This window comes from Notamacropus eugenii, chromosome 6 (assembly GCF_028372415.1).
Source record: "Notamacropus eugenii isolate mMacEug1 chromosome 6, mMacEug1.pri_v2, whole genome shotgun sequence".
NCBI lineage: Eukaryota > Metazoa > Chordata > Mammalia > Diprotodontia > Macropodidae > Notamacropus > Notamacropus eugenii.
In genome coordinates this window covers 349,773,324-349,794,754 of record NC_092877.1, presented here as the reverse complement: position 1 = coordinate 349,794,754, position 21,431 = coordinate 349,773,324, and the positions used below count along the sequence as shown (strand labels likewise).

General features: G+C 36.3%; 1 protein-coding gene across 1 annotated transcript; it reads left to right on the top strand.

Moving 5' to 3' along the window:
• The first annotated feature begins 4,633 nt into the window (after positions 1 to 4,633).
• NLGN1 (neuroligin 1) lies at positions 4,634 to 19,531 on the top strand. Its single transcript, XM_072621526.1, has 4 exons — positions 4,634 to 4,670; positions 5,821 to 6,033; positions 10,751 to 11,540; positions 12,403 to 19,531. The coding sequence occupies exons 1-4, from the start codon at positions 4,634 to 4,636 to the stop codon at positions 13,223 to 13,225; spliced, it is 1,863 nt and encodes a 620-aa protein (XP_072477627.1). The 3' UTR covers positions 13,226 to 19,531.
• Positions 19,532 to 21,431: the final 1,900 nt, after the last annotated feature.

Here is a 21,431-nt window from a genome sequence, read left to right as displayed (position 1 = left end):
GAATAGATAACATTTATGGAGAACTGGAAGATTTACAAAGGATTTTTTATATGTTGTCATCTCATTTTATTTGCCCAAGGTAACATAGCTAACATGTGTCAGCAAGTGTACTGAACCTAGGAATTTCAGATTCTGATGCCAGCTTCCATGTTACTATGCCATGTTGATACTGCCCTTTCCCCTACCCCATGTCTCTCTATGTGTTTCTGTCTCTCTCTGTCTCTCTCTGTTTCTCTCTTTCTGTCTCTCTGTCTCTCTCTGTCCCTCTCTCTGTTTTTATCTGTGTTTCTCTTTCTGTCTCTCTCTGTGTCTCTCTCTGTCTCTTTGTCTCTCTGTCTCTCTGTCTCTCTGTCTCTCCGTCTCTCTGTCTCTCTCTGTCCCTCTCTCTGTCTCTCTCTCTGTCCCTCTCTCTGTTTCTCTCTCTTTGTCTCTCTCTCTGTCTCTCTCTCTCTCTCTGTCTCTGTCTCTGTCTCTGTGCCTCTCCCTATGTTTATGCTTCAACTCTGGCTTCTCACAGACTATGCCGGTGAAGCACATGAAATAAACAATATCAGAAAGGCTTTGACTGCAAACCCAGCATAGCCTGGATGCCTGTTGCCTGAGGACCTGACAACCAACTTGGAAGCAGCTCATCACTAGAATGGCCGTAGAAGGATAGGGCCACAGTGACTTTCAAAGGCTGTCTTCACATTTAGGGGAGGGCTGGGTGTTGATTTGTCATGGAAAGTTTTACACTGACCAACTGACAGATAATTGAAGAAGTATATAAAAACCACAATGCATTGTACAGTAAACACAAGAAGTATAGTTAATATAGAATATACAAAATATCTATGGGGATAGTTGAAGGTTCTGTGATTTCAACAGCATAAGGAAATTGCATTGAGATAACTCTATCTGACAATATAGATTGCAACCTATGACTTAGTAAAGAAAGATGAGGGAATCTTTAAAAGCACTTTAAAAAGTGACTTTTCCAGGGTCATACAGATAGTTAATATCATAAACCAAGATCTGAACCCAGGTCTTCCTTTTTCTAAGCTTAGCTCACTCTTCACCACATGATGCTGTCACATCCATTAGCATCCTTCTCACTTTCTTAATCTGAAAATCTGAGGGTTTGGATTGAATGACCTCTAGGGTCCTTGCCACATTTAGATCATTGTTATAAAATATGTGATGTATATAGCATATATTTTAGATTTTATGACATATAGGAGTACCTTTTTTTGAAAAAGAGATTTCACTTTTCTATTTCTGTTAATGGGGAAATATTTTAGCTAGTAGGTGTGCTTTATAATGGCTGTGTAGAATGTTTGATTGCCATTACAGAGAGCAGTGAGTCACCTAATTGTAGAAACAAGTTTAAATATTACCAAGTGAAGTGAGCTTTTGCCTAAAGGCTTGAGAATAATTAGAAAATGATGGTAGTGCCTCCATCCTGGAGGTGACTAATGAACTGTAACTCTCTTTCCTTGGTAGAGAGGTGGGAGATTAGGGATGTAGAATGCTGCGCACAGTATCAGGCACCATGTCTATGTCAGCCTGTTTTTCTTTATTACATGGGAAGAGTTGTGAATGCGGGGACCTGAGGTGGGGAGATGTATTTCTATACAGAAATGAGAAATGATAGTGATGAAATCCAGGGATATTTTTAAAGGATTTTGAAACTTTTTTTTAGAAGAGATTTCCTTTCGAAAGACAGAGAGAGAGGGGGAGGGAAAAGAGAGACAGAGAGACAAAGAGAGAGAGACAGAGAGAGAAATAACAAGCATATAATATATTTTAGGAGGTTGTATAAAGGCTTCTTTTTAATTTTTCCAAGATTTGACTACTTGTAACTTCATGCTTCAAAAAAGTCTTTTGTATATGATGGTCATCAATCAGATGTTCACAAAAGAATCTCCTTTGAGGAACAAATTTCCCTGGCAAAGCAGCTTTGTCTTAGCCATTTAATAAAAGTTTTTAGACAAGTCATTAAGCAGGCATTTGGTGGGATTAGGGGCTGGAAGCAGAAAGTGTGTGTGTGTGTGTGTGTGTGTGTGTGTGTGTGTGTGTGTGTGTGTGTGTGTAATTTAGAGTACTTAAGGATATCAGAATTCTTCATATGCAGTTGTTCCTTGTAAACTGACTTCTGACAGTAGCACCAGAGATAAGACTGTGTATTGCAAAGGAAACTGGAATAAAAACTTAGGAAATTGTTTCCTGTTGGGGTTGGTTGGTTGGTTGATGGTTGCCCTTCATTTTTGAGGAGGAACAAACTGACATCACCATGATAAAGTGAAGTTTCAGTGTTTCCAGCTGTGGCTGATCAGACCAATATGAGGTGGAATGCCCTACCACAGGTTGGGCAAATATAGTCCACATGACTGTTTGGGATGGCTACTCCAAATTTGCACATCCTACATTTGCTTTGTGCTATCTCAATTCTACTTTGCTCATAGAGCATAGCACCTTTTCTGATGTGGGCACGCCATGCTGAGCAGTCCTGTGCCAGCATCTCCCATGTCACACAGACTAAATAGCTAAATGACCTTGGGTAAGTCCATTTTTACCCCTGGGTCTCAAAGGAGCACAATATCATTGAATGCTGCACTTAGAAAGCTTCAAATTTCAGGGAAGAGGAGAAGTGAGAAAAGGGTCTGTTCTACAAATGGTTTGAACCAAAATTAATTCAAAGAAACCATGGGCAAATTTGAATCGCAACAATGGACTTTTTCCTAGCAGATCTTGCCTCATAGATTTTCTCTCTGCCCTGATTGTTTTGGGGGAAATTCATGTCAATGCTCTGGGAATCTTTCTGCTTTTATTCTTGTAAAGGAATGAATAACATGCCATTGTGTACCTATGATAATGTGATAGCTAGGTGGCTCAGCAGATAGAGTGTTCAACTCAGAATCAGTAATACTCTAGTTCATGTCCCTCTTCAGACATAGAATAACTGTGTGACCTAAATCACTTGACATGCCTCAATTTCCTCCTCTGCAAAATGGGTATAATCATAGGATATACCTCCTAAGGTAGCTGTGAAGAACTAGTGAGATTGCCTCTGTAAAGTTCATTGCAAACCTTAAACTGCTATAAAAATTATAGCCATTATTATTGACATCAAATTTTGAAGAATCTTAATAATCTGCTCTCTGGAGAGCATCCAGAGAAGGACAACCCAGACAGTCAAAGTCCCTAGTCTGTGCCACAGGAGAAGAATTTGGAACTGAAAATGCATAACTGGGTAAAGAAAAACTATAACTTGAGGGAAGGGGTTGGATATAATAACAACTGTCTTCAAGTATTTGATGAGGTGCAACATAGAAGGAAAAAGGAATTCAACCTTCTTGGCTGTGGAGGTGAAGTTAGGACCAATGAGCAGAAGTTCTGAAAAAGCCAGTTTTCAATCTCAAATAATTAGAACTATCCCAAAGTCCTAAAGTGAGAAGGGATGTCTTACAATGTAGCAGCCTGCCTCTGCATTGAAATTTTCAAACAAGGACTGGATCTGTTGTTGGGAATCTAGGGGAAGGGATTCTCAGGCAGGCACAGGTTGGACTGTGTATTTTTTTTTTAATTCCAAGATTTTTGCCAAACTGGGAGTTCTGTGACTCTGAAATTACATATGTCAACTTTTGCCTCAAATATGTTCAATGGATAGATAAGATAAATAAATAAGTAGAAAAAGAGCCAGATAGATCATAATATGAGTGAGCATTTATTAAGTGCTTATTATAGGCCAGGCACTGTGATAAGTGCTAAGAATGAAAAGATAAATAAGCACAATACCCTACCCTCAAGAATGTTACATTTTAATAATGGAAGACAATCCATAAAGGGTACCTACAAAGTGGAATAGAAGGAAACATTCCCAGCAGAGTTTAGAAAGGGTGTGTGGAAAATTACATAGACAACCAGTTTGGGGCAAGATGTGGAGAATGTTCAGCTCTCAGAGCCTGGTGTTCTAAAGGAAGAGAGAGTCTGAGAATCTGGTAGGATATGTTACAATGCTGATGTCCCTATGCAAGATATAGAGATGGAAAGTTACAGTCAAGTACTGGTTCTGATCTACATCATGTAAAAGCACATCTATTGAGCTTGGAGCAGAGTCCAAGTTTCCTGGGAAAGATAAGGATGATGGTTGATGTGTCCTTAAAGACAACATAGGAAAATAAATATCAGGGACTCTACTACTTCAAGAATAAATGTTCATTTATTATTAAATGGATTAGAATGTTTAGTCCCTAAAATATGTCATTTGCCTTGTGGTCCCACCTTGAGCCAAAATAAGTGGTTAGCCAAAACCACTTGGGAATTTCAGTAATGAGCTAAATCTTTCAGGACTTTGAGCCATTAGGACAAATTGATATTCTGTTCTGGATTATCTGGCTTGATGACTCCATCTATATAGGTGTTGACTTCATTTATGAAGCTTTTAGGGTTTTCTTTGTTACCTCTCAGGCATCCATGGCATCATGGATTGAGAGTATTGAAGTCAGGAATGTCCATAATGCAAATTCCACCTCTGAAGCTCATTAGCTAAATGACCCAAGGCAAGGCGCTCTGTTTCCCAGACAACCATGTAGGATTTAGGTACTGGGTTGGAGAAAGGTTACAATCTATGTTAATAGTGGGTTGGCCCCCAATGGAGATCTTCAAGCAAAAACTGACTGACCACTCGTGTATGTAAGAATAAGAACTGCTTTCATGTATGGATTAGTCTAAAGGCAGCTGAAGTCACTTCTAACTCACAAATTCTGTGATTCTGTGATGGTATTATCATGTTAGGACTTTCTCATGCTGAAAGAATAACAGACATTTTGCAGATCTGACTAAAAAGTCAGATCTTTTTGCCTTGCTCAATCAGTTATTTGAATTCATTAAAAGAACGTTTTTAGACAAAATAAACTAATCTACTCAGCCCAGTTCACTATAGTCTTCAAAAGTCTTCAAAAGTATTTGACTCCAAAACATTAGCAAATAAAAGAATGAAACTCCAAAACTCCTCATTATGAGTACTGTCTGCAATGATGCATTATCAAACCTATCCATGCCTATCCATGAACTTTTGCCCATTTTTTTCTGATAAATTCCCTAGAAGGGGCCAGATTGAATGGATGGGAAGAGGCTTTCTAATCCTAATAAGGAGGACTTCTAATCTATTACACAGACTGTCACTTAGTTATTCCTAATCTTACCACCTCAACAACTAATACAAGAATGATGCGTTGTGGCACAGTAGGATAGAGTTCTTGGTCTGCAGTAGACCTGAATTCAATTCCAGCCTACTTACTGTGTGACCCTGGGCAAGTCATACCCCTAGTTTGCCAGGGTTTTCTCATCTGTAAAATGGAGATAATGATGGCACCTATCCCCTAGAGTTGTTGTGAGGGTCAGATAATATATGTGAAGTCCTTACACAGTGCCTGGCACATAGTTGGCACTATATAAATGTTATTATATATATATATATATGTATGTATATATATATATATATAATGTAACATAAATATAATAGCAATGTATTATTATTGTTATTTGATATCAGAGGACTTGCATTCAAATCCCAGCTCTAAGTGACCTTGAATAAGTTATTTTTTAGTTTCTGGGTCTCAGTTTCTTCATATGGAAAGTTTAGAGGACTGAAACAGATATATTGAAGTCCTTTCTAGCTCTTGAAACAATTATGACTGATTTTTTTCTTTGACAATATACTTTATACCACTACTTTGTAATTATCAACTATAATTTGTTGCAGAAACAAACAATAGTAAAAATAAATATGAACTTCATAGGATGTTCTAAGAATTTTTCTCCCTTTTATGTTTTCAGGTTTCTTGAGTACGGGAGATCAAGCAGCAAAAGGGAATTATGGACTCCTTGATCTAATACAGGCTCTAAGATGGACTAGTGAGAACATTGGATTCTTTGGTGGTGACCCTTTGAGAATCACCGTTTTTGGATCTGGCGCTGGGGGGTCATGTGTCAACCTGCTGACTTTATCCCATTATTCTGAAGGTAACCGTTGGAGCAATTCAACCAAAGGTATTATGCCGGTTGCAAATTTTGACAATTTTGGTGTCTGCATGCCACCGCCATTGGTATTCTGTGATGCTATGTATCTCCTTCTCTGTCCATAATGAGTGTAAAGCACAGCTCACTCACAGTCAGGCCTGTGATGGGCACATTCTACAGTTTTTTTTCTATGCATGTTGAAATTTCAGGTGTCAAACACTTTTCTTCTGTTTCCTGCAGAGCTTCGAAAAGAGACTGTCTTAGATGGATTCCAAATGACATGTCTAGTCATCATTCTGCTTCCACATCTTGCCCCAGAAAAGCATGCCTTTTAGGGAAATCAGAATAGATAGCTCCCTGTTTTGTTACTATGTCCAGTAAATCTAGGCAAGATTTTTAAAAAGCAAGAATCATATTACATGATTGAGGTTAACAGAAGCTTAAAGGCCTTCAGCACATTGGATAGCTCCCTTGTGGTGAACTTATGGGAAGGACATTTACAAAAATCACACAGATGGATAGGCATGGATGGGTTGAAATTTCTACCATAAAAGAGAACTCCCAAATCAATGAAATGAGAGATCCATTGAAGTGTTTGAGATGCTTAGAACTGTCTTTCTTTTTTTAGCATAAAAGTCAAAATTAGGTTCTAAATAGTTTGCCTGAATTCATATAGTTTTCAGTTATCATCCAAGAAGAGAATGTTTGATTATTTTGCATGCATGATCCAAAATTGTCAAAGCATCCAGGTTATAAGGGGAACTTTTGATATTTTTCCCACTCACATTTTATCTTTTACTTTTTTCCCCTATTTTCTACTCCAAAGATGTTACTTTTTTCCCTCCTGAAGTATAGAGAAGGCAAGGGAAAATGGAATATCCATGAAACATTTCTCCCTTTCATTAACAGGTCTCAACACCCTCCTCTTTATAAATAAGGTATATTCCCAATCTAATAACATTATCATTTAATTTTTTTTCTACTTTGCAATCGTGGTCAACTCAACATACATCTCATTTGAAATCTTAGAGAAGACACAGAAAAGTACTGTCAGTGAAGTCTGTCCCCCACCTTTCTTGACCATTCTCTGTTCCTCTCTCTCTTTCTCCCCCCTCTTTCTTTCTCTTTCTTTCTCTCTCTCTATCTTTCTCTCTCTTTCTTTCCCTCTTTCACACACCCAGAGATATATATATAACCACAACCTTCATAACCTTATATGTATATATGTACATATATAATTATGTTCCTTTGCATAGAAATATATGCATATACATAAATATGTAAACAAAAAGAATAAGATGAAGAGAATATTTTAACATAATGTCATGTGACTCTTCTGTACTACAAATTTCTGAAGCAAAAACCCAAAAAAGTACTTAAATGCTGGGTTTAATTTATGCAGCATTTTTATTGGTAAAGTTAAAGCTTATGGGAGAGAAGACAGAGTATCTGTTTTTGCGTGCTGCCACAAATTTCCTCATATGGAATTACAAGAAGGTAACTGGTCATCAACTAAATGTATGTATTCAGTGAATTGTCTATTGTTTGACTCATAACTTGTTCATATATGTTTTATGTAAAATCTTCATTGACTTTATAGAGATGTTAATTGGGGGATGTCAACACCTGTTAGAAATTCAGATTATTTCTACAATGTTTGTATCTTTAATAAGAGAGTGTTTTTCTGAGGAATGAAAATGTCCTCTTTAGAAAACTTTTTTTTTCCAAGACTCACTAAATATTGCGCTTAACTGCATTTAAATGAAGGAAAAAAATATTGACTTTAGTATTATTTGACTTCAAAAATTATTTCCCAACTTATCTGCTAGAATTAGAGAGGAAAGTAAATATAAGTTGAGGACTCAATTCATTAAGAACAGAATAGTTGAAATGAATGGAGCAAAAAGTAGATCCAAGCCCAGTCTTAATGTTAACAACACATTCCTGCTTGTATGTTGGGCTATTTGGCTGGAACAAAAATTATTTGAATACTTCAAAGATTAGTCATAATGTTAGTTAATTGTACACTTCCTGACTTAGTAGGTGGTCTTTTACCCACAACTATTCTAGTGAAAAATCCTCTCCAAATTTAGTTACTCTGGCTCTTGGACATCCATCCAACACGAAACTTGTACACAAATCTTTTCCAGCTTGGTAGAGCCTTTCAGAGCTTGGGAACTACTGACATTGCCCTGAAGAATCCAGAGATACGTCTGTGGCATTATGAGGCATCATAACCCCAGTAATGGAACTAAAAATTATTCTTAGAAAATTCCTTAGTACTATCCTAATAGAGAACAAGGATGCAATTTAGGCAACATATAGCCTTGTTATAAAGCAATTTGCTCTACTATTTCCATTCTACCACTGTTCAAATCAGGTCTTCATCAAATGGAATGGATCCTTTTCATCATAAAATTGAGAGGAACAAAATGAGTGCTATCATTGGCCCCCAATTCCTATTGAAAGTGACACTCCTAAGACTGTTTTTCTGTTTTGTATAATAATTTTTCACCTATATATCTCCACATATTAAAATTATGTCAAACCAACAAATGACATGACATCACAAATTTTGGATGCTGCCACATCCAAGTTTTTCTTCTACATAGTCTATTTTTTCATATTAAAATTTTTTTCTACCTTAACCTAGAGGGGTTTTGAAATTACACAATAGTATTGCTCGAGAATATTTCAGCACTTGAGCAATTAACACATTTAAATTTTTGAGAATTATTTGTCTTTTGTTGGCACACATTAATTTGCACAAAAATGGCTTGTTTTGGAGTAACTGATGCTGCAGAGCACTTGGTTTTTCATGTTGCTCCTTTAGCACAGTATAGTGGAGTGAACAGATTCAAAATTAACTGGTGTCAAAAGATGTGGTTCAAATCATGCCTCTCTCACTTCCTACCTCGTTGATCTTGAACAAGACACTTAATATCTCTAGCCTCACTTTCCTCATGTATACAAATTGGGAGTAAGATTAAATGAAAAAGGTACCTCTTGGGTCCCCTGCATATCTGTATCTGAACTTTCTAGATCAAGTTGGAGATGTGTTCAAGCACAGGATTATCCCAAATTACATTAACCCATCCAATATTCCACACTACTGTCCTTAAGACATTATATCTGCTCCACATCAAAATGTTCCCATCCACACTTAACATCATTAAACCCCCTCTCTGGAAGGCTCTGCTTCCTGCTCCTTATTCCCAACCAGAATAATTGTAGATATCTCTGAGCCATTCAACTCTGTTGCTAAGCATCAAATTGTCTCCTGGAATAACATTTTACCTAATACCTTACCTTGTTCTGGAACTAATTAACTATGTTAATTAAATTCAATTCTAATCCAACAAAGTATTTATTAAGTGCCTAGTGTTAAGCAAGATGGATACAAAAACTAATTTTAAAAAGAAACAATTCCTGCCCTCCACGTACTTACCTTCTGCTTGAATTTAATTCAACAATTATTTTTTGAACACCCATGGCATGAAAGCCTTAGGCACTGCCAGCCACTAGCAGGCTATATCTCAATATTTCAGAAAAATCTAAATAAACTTAAAGGGTTTTCTGTTTTTTTGTGCATTATGATTTTTTTCTAAAAGAATTATGGAGATTTGGGAATTCAATTTATTTCTCTTTTGAAAAATAAATTTTTGAAAGGTTGGTTCTAATTTTGAGACTTTTAGTGTCCTTGTAAAGAGTTCTCAGCTCATTTGCATATCTGAGTAAGTAAGATTAAGTATCCACACCAGAAAGTAGTACTTTGAACATTAAATAAAATGTACTTTGTTTTTCTTTGAAAACATATGTTCTTAAATTATATTTTAAAGCAAGTGCTTCATGAAAAAAAAATCTTAGCTGCTCAATATGTCCCATTAGGAATTTTGATTATTATGCAACCTTTAACCATTGGCTCATAATCCAATCCCAGTATATGGGATATTTCTCATTCTTCATTCTAGAAAATGATATTTTATGCCCAAGGAACTAGAAAGTTGAATCACCTTCATGAAATCATTGGCATTGATTTTGACATAGTCACAACATTCTGGCAACACAAATTCCTTTGATAAACATTTAGCATAGAGTGTCTAAGATATGGAATTAAGAAGAGTCTGCCTGATGCATTTTGTTAGCTGCACCTCCAGGGTTATCACCAGGGAGAATTCCTCCTGGGGACTTAAGACTAATCAAAGGTGTAGACCTCCTCCATCTTCCTATGCAGGTAAAAAATATGTCTAGAAATGAGCTTTGAAGAGGAGCAAAAAGCAGCCGAAAGGACAACAGATGGCCAGAGGTTGTATTTTGTCAGGAAGCCTATTCCACCTACTTTGGCTTCGCTTTGGTTGGTGGAAGGAGTTTTATGAAGAATGGTAAACGAGTTGCTCAGAAAAGTGTCACTTCTGTTTCTTTTTCTCTTCCTCTTCCCAACTTTCCTGATCACTGTACAGCTTTGAGTCCAACATCTTCCCCTTTAACTACCTCAAAAAAAAAAATAGGGCTCTGGGACATCACCTGTTTTACTGTGTCCTAGAAATTGTTCTATGTCCTTTCTTTGCTCTAATAAGCTTTAAACTAGCAACATGTCTACTGAGAGGACACTGAAGGTTTGGGAGAAATTTTATATGTGCTTTTGACTCTTACAAAGGACATGATCCAATTTTAACTGCTTTTGTTTTATCATAACTATTCAAAATGTTTGAAGGTCATCTCAAACCTCTTTGTTATTTTCCCATAGGACTCTTTCAACGGGCAATAGCTCAAAGTGGAACAGCCCTCTCCAGCTGGGCTGTTAGCTTCCAGCCTGCAAAATATGCCAGGATGTTGGCTACAAAAGTTGGCTGCAACATGTCTGATACTGTAGAGCTGGTTGAATGTCTACAGAAGAAGCCTTATAAAGAACTTATTGACCAAGATATCCAACCAGCTCGATACCACATAGCCTTTGGACCAGTAATTGATGGTGATGTAATACCAGATGACCCTCAGATATTGATGGAACAAGGGGAATTCCTCAACTATGATATAATGTTGGGTGTTAATCAAGGGGAAGGGTTAAAATTTGTTGAAAATATAGTTGATAGTGAAGATGGGATTTCAGCTAGTGATTTTGACTTTGCTGTCTCCAATTTTGTTGATAATTTGTATGGATACCCTGAAGGCAAAGACGTTTTGAGGGAAACTATTAAATTTATGTATACAGACTGGGCAGACCGACATAATCCTGAGACTAGACGCAAGACACTATTGGCTTTATTTACTGACCATCAGTGGGTGGCACCAGCAGTGGCTACAGCAGACCTTCACTCAAACTTTGGTTCACCTACATACTTCTATGCCTTCTACCATCATTGCCAAACAGATCAAGTCCCAGCTTGGGCTGACGCAGCTCATGGAGATGAGGTTCCTTATGTGTTGGGAATCCCCATGATTGGTCCAACAGAGTTATTCCCTTGCAATTTCTCTAAAAATGATGTGATGTTGAGTGCAGTAGTGATGACTTATTGGACAAATTTTGCTAAAACTGGGTAAGTACCAAGCAAGAGTATGAATTTAAATTTTAATTTAATGGTATCATCCTTAATATTTAAGAACAAGTAGTGTTCTTTTTAGTAAAAAAAAAATAAAATTCATATGGTTCTATATTTGTAAATATAATGAGATAGGGTATAATTGCCATCTAAAATGAAAGAAAGCATTTTTCCCAGAAAGAAAGGACAAAAAAAAAACAAAACTTTGTGACCTTTTCAAAATTAACATTTGCCTTTTTTTCCTTTTCAGAACTATTTTTATCAAATCTTAATGAGTAAAACAAATGCTTTTCTCAGGAAACTACTCTAGATTTTGAAAGACTTTAAAGGCACATGTAATCTACTAGACTAATTGCAATTTTGTAGTCCCTCTTTTGGAACCCAAAAAGAAATGATGATTGAATTAGGTTAACTTTTCCTTGTTCCCAGGCAGACATGAGTCTATGCAGAAATGAATGAAGGATCTAGAAGAATTTAAGGCTTCTTGTTTTAAGTAAAGTATTAACCCAATTTTTAATATTTTGCCTGCCTTTGAAGTTCCACTTCTCTTGATAGAATGTAAGCTCCTTGAAAATAGGGACATTTTTATTGTATCTCTAGCAACAACCAAGTGTCTGACATATAACACATGTATCCCAAAAATGACTCATATAAATTCTAAACCAAGATTCTGTATACAATTGCACTGAAGTGGTATGCTTATGGTTACCAGTGAAGGGAGGTAGCATTTATTTTGAATATGAACGTTGCCTATTGAGTTCTCAATTATGGTAATATGTCCTCTCTCTCTCTCTCTCTCTCTCTCTCTCTCTCTCTCTCTCTCTCTCTCTCTCTCTCTCTGTCTCTTAAATTGCCATAGTGATCCAAATCAACCAGTCCCTCAAGACACAAAATTTATCCACACGAAGCCCAATCGTTTTGAAGAAGTAGCATGGACCAGATATTCACAGAAAGATCAACTCTATCTCCATATTGGATTAAAACCAAGGGTAAAAGAGCATTACAGGGCCAATAAGGTGAACCTCTGGCTGGAGCTGGTACCTCATCTGCACAATCTCAATGATATTTCTCAGTATACCTCTACTACAACTAAAGTGCCCTCAACTGATATTACCTTCAGGCCAACAAGGAAAAATTCTGTACCTGTCACGTCAGCCTTTCCAACAGCCAAGCAAGATGATCCCAAGCAGCAACCAAGTCCATTTTCGGTTGATCAGAGGGACTACTCCACAGAGTTGAGTGTGACCATCGCAGTTGGGGCATCTTTGCTATTTCTGAACATCTTGGCCTTTGCTGCTCTCTACTACAAGAAGGATAAGAGGAGACATGATGTTCATAGGAGATGTAGCCCTCAACGTACGACAACCAATGACCTTACCCACGCACAAGAAGAGGAGATAATGTCCCTCCAAATGAAGCACACAGACTTGGATCATGAATGTGAGTCTATCCATCCACATGAGGTGGTTCTCCGGACCGCCTGTCCCCCAGACTACACACTAGCTATGAGAAGGTCTCCTGACGATGTACCCTTAATGACCCCCAACACCATTACAATGATTCCCAACACTATACCAGGAATCCAACCCTTACACACGTTCAATACATTTACTGGAGGACAGAACAATACTCTGCCCCATCCCCACCCCCACCCCCACTCACATTCAACAACCAGGGTATAGCCAGACAAGATGAAACAAACTCTATTTTTTGACGGATTACAGTAAGCAATTACTGGGGATTGCTTGACTTTCAACCTACAAAGACTTACTATTTAAATAAGAAGGAGTATTATGTGAATATACATATCAAGAACTTTTGAGGTTTTGAAAAAATGAATTGTATATAGTTACACAAATGAACTTAAAAAACTGATCTCGATTGCTTGAAGCAGTTGTTCTGAATGATACTTTTTCATTCGCATTCAAGTATTAATTTTTTGAAGATTTAAGTTACATAATGGAATTAGGCATGTGCAACACCAAACAGGAAAGAACTATGACTGAAATTTAAGAACAAAAAAAAATCTATAAATATGCACAAGGGACACACTAATGGAATGTCAGATAATTTTCACCAGTTTTTATTTGGAACTGTTTTCTTGTGTAGTCCATATTTACTTATTTGGATAAGTACACAAAACACCAGTGCTGTTAACGGCCTTAGTAGAGCAAGGCTCATGCTGAAACCTGCTGGTCAAACGGCAAAGTGAGGCCTGGCAGGGTCAACATTTTCACATAAGTGCTGTCAGTATAAATTGGTGGGGGATCCAGGAAACTGGGGGGTTTTAGCACGACGTGCATGATCATTGATATGCTTGGTGGCTGTGCTGCTGATTAAGCTGCAATTAAAATTCTTCTCATCCCATTGGAATTTTTTCATAGAAGCTTCCTCCATCAATTGGCAGAATCCAAAGAAGATTTGTAAGGGGGCAGAAGTTATTGCAATAGAATAAATTAAAATAGCTTCAGGAATTAAAAGGTGTTAGTTATGAAAGGTAACTGATGAAACTATAGGGATAGGGGTGAACACTCACTGATATGAATCCCAGAGAGAAAACAAACAACTTTCTGTATTTTTAATGTTCTTTTATGTTTTCATCTAAATAATTTATAGAAATATTACCCAAATGGGACTTGTGTTGAAGGATTTATAATTTGCTGTGCTTTGGTTAAAACTGTATTTTGTTCCTCTTGGTAAGGTGAAGTGTGTCCAAAGATTTATTTACAATGGTATTTTATGATATAAGGATGCCCCAATATCGCCACTCTGATTACAGCTCTCAATTCTTGATTTACTCATGTTGCATGACAAAATGTTTACTAATACTATTTCGATAAAAAGTCATATCCCTCTTCACATTTCATATCGTTATCACCGAAGTCCATTCACCAGAATTTGCTGATGAGATCTCTAGCTAGTATCCAGTGTAGGTAGAGAGGCTAGAAAAGGAGAGTCACCCAAACTGGAGGGTTTTAGTCATTCCTGTATGTGTGGTTGTCAGCAATTGTTCTAATATCACAGGAAACTCTCCATTTCCCCGTTGTTTACCAGTACCAGTATATCACAGACCTTTCCAAATGTTTGTATATGTAATCAGATGTACATTTATATTAAAAGAAAAAAAATGAGATGGACTTAAGAGCACATCCCTGATAAATACTTTCTCTCTGACCTGTACTATATTTCTATTAGACTAAAGTTATGTGATTTTTTTTTACATTTTTTCAGATTACTAGCAATTTTGATAGTTTGTAAGATAATGCAAAGAACTTTCTCTGACAAACTAACTGCAGTAACAGAAACATTTCTTTTTCAGTTACTCTTTTTCAAGAATGAAAGCTTATTACACACACACACACACACACACACACAAAATTGTATACTACTTAATGGAAATTACTTTGTACTTCTTGGCCATGTTCCTGGTCACTGAGTGAAATAAAGATAATCTGGATAATAATTATTATTCCAATGCTAAGAGACCTGAATCTTTGCTCATTAAAGAGCTAAAATGTTCCTTGCTGTTTTGTCATTTTTTAAAACAAAAGTAGCAATGACAGCTTAATGAATCATCTCTAGACTAGTCAGATTTGGAAGACCACCATATGACTTTTACAAGTCAATTCAATTCCACAAACATTTAGTGAGTGCTTCCTATGTATAAGAAAGACACTGGTTGGGTGCCGGGTATGCAAAGGCTAAAACAAAATGGTCCTTACCTTCCAACAACTTACATTGTTCTACAGGAGATGCAATTTGTAAACATGTGAAAAAAATATCAAAAATGTGCTAAGTAATACAAATTCACTGCAAAGGGGGAAAAAGTATTAGTCACTGGGAGAAGGGCATCAGGAAAGGATGCTTGAAAGAGTTGGCATGCAAGCTGTTCTTTGAGTACAGAAAAGAATTCTAGCAAGGCATAGGTGAAGAAGGAAGGCATATCAGACTATGGAATATACCTTGGGAGACCAGGCACATTGAATGCAGTTCCTCATAAAAAGCTTAAGGGGATGAACTTATCACCCCCAGAAAGCATATGTGGAATGGGTATTCTACTGCTCAGATCTTTGTTACTGAAACAAGCTAATGCATTCCTAACTAGAAATATGATGAAATAAAGGCTCCATTTTTGGTCATCCGGGAAGAGGCTGAATGGAAATAAATGGTCTCTGTGTTGTGGAATGGAAATGGCCTCGTTCATAATAAGAGAGTGGTTAAACATTCATACAATAATGGATTGAAAGTTACCCTTCTAAGGGGATTGATGAGGACTGAGAAAGACATTAAAACTGACACTAAAAGATAAAGCCCACCATTTTGCACACTTCCATTATTTTTTAATGCTTTCTCAACCACACCATCCCTCCAAAAGTGTATGAACCATTAGGATTTTTTGTGTACCTAGTTCTCTAATTTTAAATGAAAATTTCCAGTAGTGGTATCAAATGAAACACTGTCTTGAAAATCCAGAGTGGTCCCTATGCAATGACTGCCTGATGTGGTTGTACATTTAGACTGTAAACAATCATTGAGAACAAATCAAGAGAATTGCTTGCCATCCAAAATACTGATTTGTAGGAAGGATGCATTTTTCTATGTTCATTATACAAAAGAATAAAAATGAATACAAACTTTGAAGACCATAACATGAGATCTGAGTAAATAAATGTGATTTTGTGGGGGTTTTATGTAACTTTGGCAGAATCAAAGTCACATTCTGTTATCTTTTAATGGTGGCCATATATCCATACCTCACAGTCTAGCTACCTTTAATTTCTATATATTTAAGTGCCATGTCTGATACCTGTCTTACTTTCCTTATTTTGGAAAGAAATGGTTTAGAATGGCAAAGTGGGATTCAACAGTTTTCTTCTTTTGGAATTTTTTATTTCTGTTGCCCTAGAGTATCATAATTGTGCAAGTTAAAGACAGCATAAATTAGTCAATTGTTTTTAAAAATGTATATGATGCAGGTATGGTGAGTAAGACTGCAGCTGCTTGGTTATAATGACAGTCATGAGTTTTCTACTAGCAAAATTGTGTTCCAATTGAATAGAACTTTAAAAATGTTTTTCAAGCGGAAACACAAATAGGAGAGAAAGGGATATTTTAAACACTTTTCTTTAATATTCAAATGAATTTGTGATATCAATGCTGAAGCTATTTCCTTCAACGAAACAGATTGAAATAATTAATTATCCTTTAATTCATTCAATAACAATTTTCATTTGAGATATATTTGTTTAGATGTTTTTTATTTTTTAAAAAAGTGGATTATGAGCAGCCAAATAACATACTGAAAGTCTTATTGAATTTATTAACTGCATCTGAGTTTCTCTCTTGTTCCATTGTGTCTAGGCCTGGAAGGATCCTTGGAGGCCATGAAAAATCAACCCTTTCATTATACAGATTAGGAAACAAGCCAGGAGAAGCTAAGTGACTTTAGGGTCACATAGTCATTAAGTTCTAAGGCAGGATTTGAATACAGGTCTTCCTGAGTACAAGTACAGCTAGTTGGTCAAAAAGCATTCAATAAGAGCTTACTATGTGCCCTGAATTCTGCAAAATCTGGATATACAAACCTCTCTCTGAGTTGCTTTCTGCTGCCTCTCAATAAGACTCAAGTTGAGATAAGAAAGACTATTTAGAAAAGGAGTTCAAAATTCATGTCAAGTAAAATGTTGCTATTGTTCCATTTTTCTTTATTTTATATCCATTTATTTTCCAAAATATACCATAAGAGTTTAGGGATTGCTTCGGAATGTTCAGGTGGGAATGTGGAAGAGAATTTTTTTATGCATTTTCTTTAACTTTTGCTGATTATTCAAAGTCCAGGTTCAAGTAGCTCTGATCCTGAAGCAATGGTAAATATATGATTTCAACTGGTCCTTTGGGTGTAAAAGCATTAAAATACCCAATGTATAATTTGTAGAGTCTGAACTAGCAATTCAGGGTTGGAAAACTGGGTAAATCCGTGAGTTTTGACTCATTCCTGATTTTAAATGTGCAGGCTTGATGTAATGTTCTATCTATGTATTTTAAGTGGCACATTTTGAAATTAGCTGCAGAGCAAAGAACTAAGCCATCTATGTGTCATACCTTTCCTATAGGTAAACATGATGGGATCATTTGTTATTTATGCGCTACAAAAAAGAACCTTGCTTCTCCAATGTTTCCTCTTTTAATGAGTGTATAATTTATATATATATATATCATATGTATGATATATATATACATATGATATATATATATATTACATATATGCCAATATGAAGAATGGTATTCTCGACCAAGTGAAAAGGACCTGAAGATGGTATCAGTGTATTGGATCTTTAAATATAGTACTCTATAGAATTACTGGAATTCTTTGCCTTGCAAGTTTCATTGAAATATTTTTAGAGGCAAAAATGGCTGAAGGAATTCATAGGAAGCTGTCAACCATCATGGTGGCTCTTTGATGTTTGTAATTTTGTTTTCTTATGTGCTATTAGTTCAAAGTATTGGCCTTCTCCTCCTTTTCCATTAATTAGTTGTTATGGGCTATCACTTTTTAATGTAAGCAAAAATTAGATAATTTGGTGATACTTGTGAAAACATGCTCCCAAATAAATTCAATTTATGGGCACTTCCCTGCTGAGATTTTGTTATCATTCATCTAATTATCTTATCAAACTCTCCCTTTAGACAATTGTTTGGGTTGGTTTTGGTTTTGGTTTTTGGGGGGTTTTTTGTCAGTAAACCCAGAGACTCTGCAACAATTTCCTTTGCACTTGGCTTAATAACAGTGCATGTTTCATACGCCCATCCTAGGTCTCATCAGAAGTTTCCAATTGATATAAAAATCAACAGTGGCCTCTTATTGATTCCTTTTCCTAAGCATTCTGATTTGATTTCATCCTGGAATTTAACTGGATTTATAAGCTGGCCAGAAATGAACTTCAATTGACGAGACATTTTTTAAAGGGCTGCATAGAAGATTGAATTGACTATCCAACCTCCCGCTGTGCATAAGTGCCTTTTTCCTGGGTTTTGTTTATACTACTGTAGAATTGATTTCATATTTGCAAATGCTATGGAAATCCAATTTTGAAAGAATCTTAGAGGATAAGAGTTTTGTAAAGAGCCAATAATGTGAGGTGAATTCTTTTTCAGAAAGGTTTTCCCCCCATTTAATTCAACTCGATTTAATGGCAGACCAACCCAGATCCATGCAATGAAATTGACCAGATGGTGTTTGGGTAGTTTTGCTTTGTGGTTCTTTCTGCTTCCTCCCCCCACTTTTAGTGGCAACCACAGGTTTCCTCGTCCTGCTTCCACCGAAAAGTAACACAGATAACTGATCTATACATAATAGGGCTGGGAATTTAGAACCTTTACATACACATACACACACACACACATACACACTGTGTGTGTATGTGTGTGTGTGTATACAAATTTTAACTGATGGTCAACCATTATGCAGGTTTAATCTAAACCACAACAGAAATGTTTAACTTGATGAGATGACTTTTGTCTTTCAGCTCTTTGAGGAGTAAAACAAAACCATGGGCTTCCCAGCCCCATGTTTCCCAGAAAATATTCCATGTTTCCATTCCAGAATACTGACAAAACCCTAGTCAAGAATTTGAGGCCATTGGAGCCAACATGCTGGATTTTTCTGCATGGAAATAAATCATAGTCATTAAAGTTTTAAAGGGACCTTTATAAGTACTGTAACACAACAAAAAATCAGCAGACAAAATTAATACCAAGGGAGCATTTACTAAATGCCATTAGCAAAGTTGAAATCTATGTTACATGGTGTGTTTAATGGGATTGTTAGTGTCCTTGATGCCTCATTTCCACCAACCAGAAAAAAATCAAAGCATATGTCATGAATTTTTTGTAAAAAAAATTTTAAAAAATAAAAATAAATAAAAATGTGGGAGAGTGTGCCTTCAGTTTACTGTAAGTGATTCAGTTTGTGTTTGGATATCCATGGCTTTCATTTAAAAAAAAAAAAAGATCATCATTAATAAACATTACCATGTTTTTCAACTTGTGTTGACTATTTTTAAGCTTGGGCCTTGATAGTGTTGGCCAACTCTGATTTAGAGTCACAGGATTTCAGAACTGGAGGAAACCTCAGAGACCTAGAAGAGAATGCCCTCATGAAAATTTTTGTCAAATAGTCATGCTGTCCTTACTTTCAGACCTCCCATAAGAGAGAACCTACTATGCATAGAGGTCCAATTCCCTTGTGTGATGGCTGTAATTGTTACAAGGATTTCCTAAAATTTCCTCTTTGCAGCATCTTCCTAGGGCTCCAACTTCCATCCTCTTGAGCCAAGCAAAAAAAAGAAAGTTTAGTCAATTTTTCCTATGACAACTCTTTCAAAAACTTGAAGATAACAATCTTGTCATTCCAAAGATTTCTATCCTCTATATTAAACATCTACAGTTCCTTCCATTGATGATCACATACCAGGAAACTGAAATCATTTTCCATTCTCTGGAATAGAAAAAAGCTCATTAATATTTCTCTTAAAATTTCCTAAAATTTTCCCAAAATGTGTTAAGAACTGAACACAGAATTCATCAGGGAAGAGGAGTGAAGGATGATAACTTCCTTAACCCCAGCCTAAGATACAAACCTCCTTGGTTGTCGTAGCATACTGCTGATCGACCCTGAATTTGCGGTCCACTAAAACCCCCAGACCTTTTTTTAAAGACAGATTGATACTTCCCCCACTCAATTCAATTTGTTTTAACTCAGTAAAATGCAGTAAATATTTATTTAAAACCTACATTACCAAATGTTAACTATGTTCAAGGTACAGTGCCAAGCGAAGGTTTTGATTGTGTTTTTTGTTTTGTTCTCCTACATTTGTTAATAGGACTTCCAGTCTAATTGGAATGATGACACGTCAGGCTCTTTTGAGTCCTTGATTTATGTCAAATGTAGCCAAGAAAATCATTTGAAGACTAAATATTAGCCAAGGCTTAGAATGTTTTAATTTTTTTATGAATGACTCAACTTTTTTTACTAAACTTTCTTAACCAGTGATTCCTCACATTTATAGGCTCCTCTATTAAAGGCATGTGACAGTCTATGGTCAAGCAAGAATGTTGAAAAACATACACTGCACAAAGTCTATGGAGTATAGACAAATCAAGGCGGTATGGAAGAGTGGATAGAGAGCTAACCTCAGAGCCAGGAACATCTTGATTCAAGTCTCAATTCTGATATATATTGTTGGATTGCCCCTAGGCTAGTGGTGTCAAAAATAAAGCAGGACAAAAGCTACTAAAGCATACGTAAGGTTCCCTGCTACGCATATTGAGTTTAAAAAAAGTTAACATTGCCTATATTGTATTGCATTTTTATTTCTTTTCTAAATCATTCCCAACTACATTTTAATCTGGTTCAGACTGGGGAGTGACATGGTCATATGTTTGACACCTCTGCTCTAGGCAGTTTACAAGACTATAAGTTGCAGAGAAAAGTTCAGTTCTCATTGGCAGAAGGAGTTCCTCACTCAGATAAATAAAGCTGGAGTGATTTTTTTAAATGGAAGCATTTGGTCTCTTATATAGTCCTCTAATGGAAAACAACAAATATAAACACCATTATAGAAGCATTCCCCCTCGTATGCCCTCAAAATCAATCATAGTCTGAATTCTAGGTATTTTATTATTTAAAATGTGATTTTAAAAACTATGTTAATAAGAAAAAAACCCAAATGTTTAGAGTGCTTTAAGGTTTGCCAAGTACATTAAAGTATCTCCTTTGATCCTTGCAACAACTCTGTGAGATAGGTGCTGTTATCGTCCCCATTTTACAGGTGGAGAAACTGAGGCAGAGTAGTGGAATGACTTGCTCAAGTCTCACAACTGGTAATA

Coding starts and splice junctions, on each gene's coding strand:
- NLGN1 (XM_072621526.1), top strand. CDS start 4,634: ATGGAGATCTTCAAGCAAAAACTGACTGACCACTCGT. Junction 4,671..5,820: donor AAAACTGACTGACCACTCGT/GTATGTAAGAAT, acceptor TTATGTTTTCAG/GTTTCTTGAGTACGGGAGAT. Junction 6,034..10,750: donor TTGGAGCAATTCAACCAAAG/GTATTATGCCGG, acceptor ATTTTCCCATAG/GACTCTTTCAACGGGCAATA.